This window comes from Triticum dicoccoides, chromosome 6B, assembly GCF_002162155.2.
Source record: "Triticum dicoccoides isolate Atlit2015 ecotype Zavitan chromosome 6B, WEW_v2.0, whole genome shotgun sequence".
NCBI classification, from domain to species: Eukaryota; Viridiplantae; Streptophyta; class Magnoliopsida; order Poales; family Poaceae; genus Triticum; species Triticum dicoccoides.
This window is the reverse complement of record NC_041391.1, coordinates 719,350,677-719,361,111: the sequence shown is the minus strand read 5'-3', so window position 1 is coordinate 719,361,111 and position 10,435 is coordinate 719,350,677. Positions and strand designations below refer to the sequence as shown.

The 10,435-nt window shown below is 43.7% G+C and overlaps 1 protein-coding gene across 1 annotated transcript; it reads left to right on the top strand.

Moving 5' to 3' along the window:
- The first annotated feature begins 424 nt into the window (after positions 1-424).
- On the top strand, positions 425-5,316 carry LOC119325700 (eukaryotic initiation factor 4A-III homolog B). Its single transcript, XM_037599418.1, has 8 exons — positions 425-815; positions 1,323-1,563; positions 1,656-1,736; positions 3,439-3,546; positions 3,623-3,742; positions 4,272-4,439; positions 4,557-4,643; positions 4,936-5,316. The coding sequence occupies exons 1-8, from the start codon at positions 496-498 to the stop codon at positions 5,047-5,049; spliced, it is 1,239 nt and encodes a 412-aa protein (XP_037455315.1). The 5' UTR covers positions 425-495; the 3' UTR covers positions 5,050-5,316.
- The last annotated feature ends 5,119 nt before the right edge of the window (positions 5,317-10,435 follow it).

The window sequence follows — 10,435 nt, the reverse complement described above, 5'->3', positions numbered from 1 at the left end:
TTTTATGTAAATGTTCGAGAAAAAAGAAAATAATTTGATATGTCGGTTTCGTTAGTGCTAAGAGACTTAGCGCTGCAATGTTGACAGAAGTATTTATCAGCTCCAGTGGTCAGGTACTATCTTTACTAGCATCGGGTCGTGGGTTCGAATCCTGGCTGAGGCGTTTTGTTTTTGCGTTGTTTTTTTCACTACCGGCTGCTTCTGCGTGGGCCGGCCCAGAGAAAGAGTACCCTGTGCGAAACCCCGCCAGTCTGCTGCAGAATGCGGCAGATAGGAGGTCCCCCTGTGTACGGCCGGCCTAGGCAACACGCACGAGGTTTTTTTTTGTTTTGCGTGCAAGCGGAACAACCTTTTTCTGCTGGGCCGGGCCGGCCCGGGCCCGCTATGCGCGCGGTGCGATTACTTCTCCCTCCGCCTGTCTGTCTCTGTGGCTGCTGCTCCCCACGTCTCCACACACCACCCACCCCCGGACCCAGCTAGGGTTTCGCTTCTCCGATGGCGGCGGCGGGCGGCGCGACGACCTCCACCAGGCGCGGGCCGGGCGGCGGGGGCCGGCCGATGGACGACGAGAACCTGACCTTCGAGACCTCGGCGGGGGTGGAGGTCGTCGGCAGCTTCGACGCCATGGGGATCCGGGAGGACCTCCTCCGCGGCATCTACGGCTACGGCTTCGAGAAGCCCTCCGCCATCCAGCAGCGGGCCGTCATCCCCATCATCACTGGCCGCGACGTCATCGCCCAGGCCCAGTCCGGCACCGGCAAGACCTCCATGATCTCCCTCTCCGTCTGCCAGGTCATCGAGACCAACGTCCACGAGTAAGGCGCCCATCCCCTCCCCTCCGCTCCCCTCCCTCTGCCACCCTCGCCGGATTCTCAGATTGCTTGCTTGCTGGCCCGATTGGTCTGGCAAGGACTCGCTAGATTTTATTTAGGATTTGTATTTACCTAATGTTACCGTCGCCCGCTGCTAGAGCTGGTCTCATTCGCGTTGATTCGTTCGTGTGGGACCGCCCGCGCTCTCGGTTTTGCGGCGGGGTGCGTGATTTCGGCGTAGATTTGCGGAATCTGTTCAAACATTCAAGCCCACCTGCCTATTTACTGTCATTTAACCCTGTAATGCACCAGCTTTCCATGATGCATATGCAAAATAGATTGGTGGAACCTGTTATTAGAACCAATGCATTGCATCTCACCCTGCGAATGGGCTATACATTTTACACTCTGTTGACCTTGTGCCTTGTCAATTTTACTGTCTGTGACGATACTGTTTACATGCCACTTGCTCTGAAAGAGTGAAGCTGAAGTCGATATTCGATTCTGTAGGGTGCAGGCGCTGATACTGTCGCCAACTAGGGAACTTGCGACACAAACAGAGAGGGTGATGCAGGCTGTTGGTAACTTCATGAGCGTCTCTGTGCACGCCTGTGTTGGTGGCAAAAGTATCGGCGAGGACATTAGGAAGCTCGAGTCTGGAGTGCATGTTGTTTCAGGAACCCCCGGCAGAGTATGCGATATGATCAAGAGAAGGACCTTGCGCACAAGAGCCATCAAGCTCCTAGTCCTGGTTAGTTTGCTCTTTGTCATGCTGCAGTTGTTTTTTCTTTAAGTTAATTTGGCCAGGTTCAATGATTCTAACATGATTTGATTTCATAACAGGACGAAGCCGATGAGATGTTGAGCAGAGGTTTCAAGGATCAGATATATGATGTCTACAGATATCTTCCCCCAGAACTTCAGGTCCGTCTTTGAACTACTTGTTTGTGTAATTTATCAGTCTACCCTTTCAGGCTTTTCACTGCAGAATTCAAGTTGTCACCTGACTGTATTTCCCCCTCTATATATCACCTTTCTGACTTGATTTTTTCATTGACCAACACCAACGTTTTACACCGTTTTCTACTGTAATAATCTTGCTGTAGCTAGCAATGCATGACATTGTTATTCACTAGTTAGCTGCAGGTGCGTTGCTATGAAAAATAGAAGTTCCTAAAAAGAAAGCTAAGGTAGATAAAACATGTCTAGAAAAATATTATTAAAATTCATTATATTTTGCACCTGTTGGATTCTTAGATGCCCCTTTTTATCTCTAGCCTCTAGTTATTTCCTCCGTGCATCTTTTTTACCTCTGCCTTTTACACTCTTCGTCTACCCTCTACCATGGTGGAAATATTATGGCGAAATCTTCTTTGCAAAAACAGTAGACCTCTACTTCTAATTGAACTATTGCCATATACCTAACAGTTGCTTGCCCCTGAAATAAGGACAATAATGGACCAAGGGCACAGAACTGCATCATACAGTAAAGATCAAGGCATGCACTTCAATCACAATCACAATCAAAAAACTAATCGATGCTGACGAGGCTACAGAGGTGTCACTTCTGTTACTACACGCAGAGAGTATACAGAAACTCATGAGGAAATAAAGAACTAATAAGTTTGTTTATAGTGAACAGAATAGAGCAATAACTCGATAATTAATTTACTTAATTCAGGGATTTCTCCATTGCCCGTGTGTATCTCCCTTGTCTGAAACCCGTACAACAATTCCTCTCTTTTGGGACCTCATCAGGCAAGCAACGCAAATATCCGTAACTTCCAACAACCTTACTCTGCAGATATGATAGTTGCCCACTAATACAACTATAGACATGTAAGTCGGCCCAAATCATTTTAATAAGCTATTCTAGCAGCAGGTATCTAATACCATGATATGAACTTACAAACTCCCAAGTCCTAGGCTGAGCCTACCCACTGCTGCTATCCCCTTGCTGCCATTCATTTCTGATCAGTGCAAGCTGCAAGCAGCCAAGCACATATTCAGCACTTAACAGAGCAAGCAAACCAGGGTAGAGAAAACACAGAGAAGTGAAAGGCTACCTGCTGGCCCAAAGGAAGTGTTAATTATCCCTAGGCCCTTTTTATGCGACTTGATCAATCCTAGGCTTTTGGAATAATGTTTTGAGTAGATGTAAAGATCACACCATATGCATGTTTAAAGCTTGTCAAATAAAGGTTAACTATCTATCATTGGGCTGTTTAATTGCATGATTATCTAATAGTTAAGCGTTCAATGTCAATGCAGCATATAGCTATAGACAAAAAAACAGAAGAGAACCTTGCATGCAAACAGTAATGGATGGAGCGCTCTAGAAATAGCCACATGAAACATCACCGACTGTACTTTTTATTAGGAGTTAAGAGATATTTGGGGACAGATTGGGGTGCTCGCTCATCTGTTTTGCGTTTCCTTCTATTATTCATCAGCATTACATCAGTTGAACATTTGTAACATCCCTCAAGCAGTGAAATGTAATGGGAAAGTTAGCCTTTTCAAATTAATATTGTTAACATGAGCACGGCGTCTGTCGACTAGTAATAGTTGTTCTCCATGACAGAGATTTTCTACTTTCCTAATTGTGTATTATTGTACCACGCAGGTTGTTTTGATCTCTGCAACTCTGCCCCATGACATCTTGGAGATAACTAGCAAGTTCATGACTGATCCAGTCAGGATCCTTGTAAAACGTGATGAGTTGACCCTAGAGGTAAATACTGCCACTTGTTTTGCTTTATTGTATGTTATCTTATTTGGCACTTACATTTTCCATGTCATGTTTGTAGGGCATCAAACAATTCTTTGTTGCTGTTGAGAAAGAGGAATGGAAGTTTGATACACTATGTGATCTTTATGATACACTGACCATCACCCAAGCAGTCATTTTCTGCAACACTAAGAGAAAGGTAATGTGTAGCTCAGTTGAATGATTCTTGTTGTTCATATGATAACCCCTGGTGAATTTCTGTTATTTGAAGTACTCTGCTCTACTCCAGTTAGCATTTGTCAACACCAATTTCTTGTTTGTCCTTATGGACATGGCATATGCGTATCGCTTTGTTGCTGAATCTGCGTGTTGTTCCTTTTATCCTGTTCCGTGCTGAGCAGTGCTAAAATTTAAGTGTCACTATGTTTTGGGTTTGCTATTGGTTACACCATTAAATTCCGTGATGAATCGCTGTTATTTGAAGTACTCTGCTCTACCCCAGTTAGCATTTGTTGACACTAATTTCTTGTTTGTCCTTATGGACATTGCACATGCATATCACTTCGTTGCTGAATCTGCGTGTTGTTCCTTTTATCCTGTTACGTGCTGATCAGTGCTAAAATTTAAGCCTGTCACTATGTTTTGGGTTTGCTATTAAATTGTTGCTTCTTTGAGTTCAGAAGTTGATGGTTCACAGCTTGCTAAAGCGATAGTTGTCTTTTGTTCAGGTGGATTGGCTTACTGAAAGGATGCGCACCAACAACTTCACGGTGTCAGCTATGCACGGTGACATGCCTCAGAAGGAAAGGGATGCGATCATGAGTGAGTTCAGGGGTGGCACGACCCGTGTTCTGATCACAACCGATGTTTGGGCTCGAGGGCTGGATGTCCAGCAGGCAAGTCTTGTTTGCCAGTTTTAGCTTTCTTTCACTTGTTGATTACCTTTAAGCACGCTGTTGCATAATGATGCTCATCTTTGATTACTGACTTGAATCTGTTTGGATTTGTTTCAGGTCTCTCTTGTCATTAATTACGATCTCCCCAACAACCGTGAGCTTTACATCCATCGTATTGGTCGCTCTGGGCGTTTTGGGCGCAAGGTAAAGTTCACACTCCGGCTTCATAACTCAAGTTAGGTTATGCGCTAGAGAATTTTGGATATAGTTTCTGTGTTGCTAAAAAACAGTTATTAAAATGATAATGCTGTCTCAGTAAAGAAATCAATTGGAGTAAATTTGGTGATTAAACACTTTTATTTTGTTTTAAAATTCTTGTCGAAAGTGAATATGCAAGGCTTGACTAATCTGAACTAAATGTTTGTTCTCTGCATCCCAAATGTTGCCTACTCTGCCTTGACTTGCATGAACTTTTTTCTGTGTGGCGTGACTGCAGGGTGTGGCCATCAACTTTGTGCGCAAGGACGACATCCGTATCCTTCGGGACATCGAGCAGTACTACAGCACGCAGATCGACGAGATGCCCATGAACGTCGCTGATCTTATCTGAGCTCTGGACCGGAGCGACCCCTCCCTCTCTCTGTGTCTCGGTGCGATGTTTGGGGATTTGGTTGCGTTGCGATGTTTGGCTGTATTTCTGGTGCTGTAACTTGAGATTTCTTTTGTTGCTTTGGGAACATGGGAAGTGTATATATTCTTTCTCGGATGGATTGACCACCAGCTCGTGTAAAACACACTTTTGTTGTTCCGCTATCTTCTGATTTGGACGCCATGACAGACAAACACTCTTGATTTCGATTTTGATATTATTAGATTTTGTTTCTGTGTTTGGCGAATGGCACGAATTGTGACTTGCTAAATCACGTTTGATTTGGATGTTGGGAATGTCGCGGTGTTTGCTGCTGCCATCTATATCTAGGGCATCCTCTGCTTGCCGTGTCCGCCTCGGCCGCCGTCGTCTTGGCGGCGTTCACCAGGCACCCGAAAGAAAGAAAGCGATTAAGCTCAAGCATCTCAGATGTGGTGGTTCTGACTTTTGCGTGTGTGCGTGGACCATTTATACCTAAAATAATTCTATGTACATATATATTACAAAAAACACTCTATAAAACATTTGAAAAATGTTGACCAATCATTTAAAAAATATTAAATGCGTATAGAGAAAACATGTTTATCACGTACATGAAAAATGTAATAAAAATGTTTATAAATATTTCATCATGTATTTAATAATGTAAATCAAGTATTTGGAAACAATGTTGAACAAGTATTTGAAAAAGATAAATGTGTATAGCAATTTTTTTGACCAAATATTTAAAAAATGGTGAATTTTTTTATCATGTATACACAAATGTTAATCAAGCATATGAAAAAAGGTTGAACAAGTATTTGGAAATGTTGATCAACCATTTGAAAAATGTGAAATGTGTATAGAAAAATGTTGACCATGTATTAAAAAATGATGATTTTTTTATCATATATATAAAACTATTAATCAAGCATTTGAAAAAAAAAAGTTGAACAAGTATTTGGTAAATGTTGATCAAGCATTTGAACAATGTTAAATGTGATATAAAAAAGTTGACCGGGTAATAGAAAATGGTGAGATTTTTCGATTATGTATATAAAAAATGTTAATCAAGCATTTGGAAAATGTTAGTCAGCATTTGGAATGTTAAATATGTATAGAAAAAATGTTGACTATCTATTGAAAAAAAAGTTAATATTGCATTTATAAAGTTAATCAAGCATTTGAAAGAAAATGTTGACCATGTATTATAAAATGTTAATCTTGTATTTTAAAAATGATAATCAAGCATTTAAAAAAGTTTAAAAGTGTGTATGGAAAAAATGTTGATCATGCATTCAAAAAATGTTAATCTTGTATTTGAAAAATCTTAATAAAGCATTTTAAAATGTTAATAATGTCAATATAAAAAATGTTGTCCTTGTATTACAAAAAAAATTGTATTAGAAAAAGCTTAAATGTATATTAAAAAATGTGGAATTAAAACCAAAAGAAACAAAGAAAATCCAAAATATGAAAACCGAAAAAGAAGCAAAATAAACCAAATAAAATAGAAAATAAAAATAAAACCGAAGAAATAAATGCAGAAATAATGAAAAGAGAACGAAAATAAAACAGAAAACCTGAGAAGAAAAAAGAAAAAGAAATAAAAGAAAACAAAAATAAGCATTGAAAACCAATAAAGAAACAAAAATACAAAGAATAAAACAAGAAAAATGAGTAAGAAAAAAGATAAAAAATAAATGAAGCAAAAGAAAAAACAAAAAAATCGGAGTAGAAATAAGAAAAGCAAACGAAAAAAAAGAGAATATGGAAAAGAAAACCCCCCGGAGAAAACCGAGTAAAAAAGAAGAAGAAAAAAGAAAAGAAAAAACTGTAAAAACAGGAGATAGAAATGAACCTGTGTGAAGCTGGCATTTTTTTCTTCTAGTAAGTCATGCCCTACCTATTTTATACCAACTCGATGTTGGCGGAGTGGCTAGCGGTGCCTCAAAGAAACGGGCCGACATGATATTGTAGTCCCTCGTTGCGAGAGATTCATCCGTATAGCTTAATGCGAGACATAGCTCTCACGCAAACACTGGACCAGTCTAATCGATTAAGTTGTTTCTAGTTTTCTTTTTCTTAATAATATTGCAGATGACTAATGTCATAGCCTGGGAAATAAAAATGCACACTCACTCCTTCAAAAACCATACATGTGTAAAATCAGTGTGATTTATATTTGATCAATGTAACATTGGCCGTAACATTTTTCAGGTTGTCCTTTACCGAAAAATATGCGCTAACGGGCCGACATGATACTGTAGTCCCTCGCTGCGAGAGATTTATCCATATCACTTAATGTGAGACATAGCTCTCGCGCAAACACTGAACCAGTCTACTCGATTAAGTTGTTTCTAGTTTTCTTTTTCTTAATAATATTGCGGATGACTAATGTCATAGGCTGGGAAATAAAAATGCACACCCACCCCTTAAAAAACCATACATGTGTAAAATCAGTGTGATTTATATTTGATCAATGTAACATCAGCCGTAATGTTTTTCGAGGTTGTCCTTTACCATAGATAAGATTAATAACACATGAGATGTATGATATAAAAATTGTATAGTTAGAAAATCCTTAGTTAAGGCAACATCATAGACATATTAGACCCTATTATATTTAAAGGAGGGAGTAGATAATAGCTAGGTTGACTAAACCTACAAACACATAAATAACTACATAATGGGGACTAGAACGAGGTCCCTATACCCCTGAATTCTTGTCAAAGCTACATCAAACTTGTCGTTATTGCCCCACCATAGGTCTTGTGGGCAATGTCCAATATTGAGAAATTCAGCCACCAAAATACATCCAAAAAAATCTGTAGAGGATTAAGACCACATGGTATGTGTGGTAAGCAACTTCATATTTAAAGTGATGAAACTGAGCTATGATGCTTTGCGTGGTGAATTAGATAATAGGTAACAGAAATATATGAAAAAACAAAATCCAAAAAAAAAGGCTTGTCGAATGGCTACAATAGTACTCCCTCCGTTCCGATTTACTCGTCGTGGTTTTAGTTAGGGAGTAGATTGCTGGATTGGCTACCCTGTCAAGCTTATCGGGGGTGGGACCACATTGGCCTAGGCATGAATCGACGCAAGCATCGACGACCTAAATAAACCCGGGTGGGGGACGTACTTGCTTAATAAATCTTTGCATGCATCGATCAGTCTCACGTTGTTGTTGTACTACCTCCGAGGCCTCCACACAAGAGATGGAGAATGTACGATGACCAATCCATCTCATAAATCTTTGCATGCATCGATCAGTCTCACGTTGGGTATGAAGGAGGAGGTACAACCCGGCCTGAAGCGCCGCCATGGTGTGTGGAGCCTCCCGAACTGCGGCGGGCAGTCAGATTTCTTTTCTCGGGCCTCCGACGCATACACGAGAGAGACGTTCTGGTAAAAAGCCCCGAGGACGAAGGTGGCATGTCGCGCATTCTCCTTCTCCGGCAGGAGTTCGGCTCGTCGGAGGATGTCCCGTTCGTTGCCGAGGACGCGGACGCGGAGCCACCGTGTGCAAGTGGCGGTGCAGCGGAGGAGGTCCACGGGGTCCGACAGGCGCGTGAAGATGTCGAGGAGGAGCTCGTCCGGGATTGCCTCGTTAGAATTGTTGTACAGGGATAGGAGGTTTTTAAACTTGTATCTATCTCTTCTTCTTATCTCGTACATCTCATGTAACGACCTCTCCCGGTCGATCTCCTCCTCCTCTCTCGATCTCCTCTCTTATCTTTCTACCAAGGCTTTGCCTCAATATATACACGCGGCCCGAGACAAAGGGTTCTACGCTTCCTAAACTATCTTACATAGTAACAGAGCCTCTTCCTCATCAGATCACGAGAGATCGCATCTAGCTACCTTCGGCGACCGAGTCATGTCCACCACCTCCGCCTCCATGTCGCCCAGCACCATGGGCGCGATCACCACCACCTCCTCCACCTCCACCTTTGCCTCCTCATCCACAACCACCAACACCTTCCTCGGATCGCCACCACGGGAGAAGCTGACGAGAGGGAATTTCCTTCTCTGGAAAGCCATCGTGCTTCCTCAGATCAGGGGTGCCCAGATGGAGCACCACCTTGACGCCACGAGCCCGCCGCCGCCGCCCACCCTCACCATCACCAAGGAGGGTAAAGAAGAGCAAGTTGTCAACTTCGCCCGCACCCTCTGGTATGCTCAGCAACAACAACTTCAAGGTTTCTTGATGGGTTCTCTTTCCCGCGAGATTCTGTCCCAGGTGGCCACACTCCAGACGCCGGCCGAGGTGTGGCGCGCCATCAACACAATGTTCATTGCCCAGAGTCAGGCGCAGGCGATCAACACCCGGATCGAGCTCACCAACCTTAAGAAAGGTAATATGTCCATGGCAGAGTACCTGGGCAAGATCAACACCCTCACAGATGAGGTTGCTTGCACCGCTTCGGCGCTCTCCGATCCGGAGATCGTCTCCAAAATCTTGGCCGGCCTCGACATGGAGTATAATCCCGTGGTCTCTGCATTGGCGGCACGAGTGGAACCAATCACGGTCCCGGAGCTACACAGCCAGCTTCTCAGCTTCGACGCCCGCCTCACCCTCCTTCACGGCGGCGACCTTCGGCAATCTTCTGCATACTCCGCTTCCCGGGGTCGCGGCCGTGGCCGTGGTCACCAGGGCACCAACCGCGGTGGCGGACGCGGCCGTGGCGCCCCCTCGGGCGACAGTGCACGCTCTGGTGGCGGCTACAACTACGACGGGGGCTACGGCAACAACCAGAGGGGTGGCGGCTTCAACTCCAACAATGGCCGCCGCACCTCCTCTCCTCGTCCTCGACCCCAGTGCCAGCTATGCAAGAAGGCTGGTCATGAGGTCATCGACTGCTGGCATCGGTACGACGACAACTTTGTCCCTGACTCCAAACTGGTTGCAGCTGCTATGCGCGAGCAAGGCAGGGATGGCGTCTGGTACGTTGATTCCGGGGCTACTGATCACGTCACCAATGAGCTAGAGCAACTTGCCCTCCGCGAGACGTATCACGGCAACGACCAGATCCACACAACCAGCGGTAAAGGTATGGATATTTGTCACATTGGTCAAGTTTCGCTTAGTTCCCCCACTCTTCAACGTGATCTTCTTCTTAAGGATGTTCTCCATGTTCCTCAAGCAGACAAAAACCTTGCCTCTATGTCTCGTCTAGCCACCGATAATGATGTTTTCTTTGAAACTCACCCTCGCTATTTTTTCATTAAGGACCGAGCAACGAGGGCAGCTCTCTATAATGGTAGATGCGTTGGTGGCCTCTACCCCATCTCCTCCGGAGCTTTTAGCAACAAGCATCGTCGAGTCTACTCCGTCATCAAGCCCTCTTTCGAGCGGTGG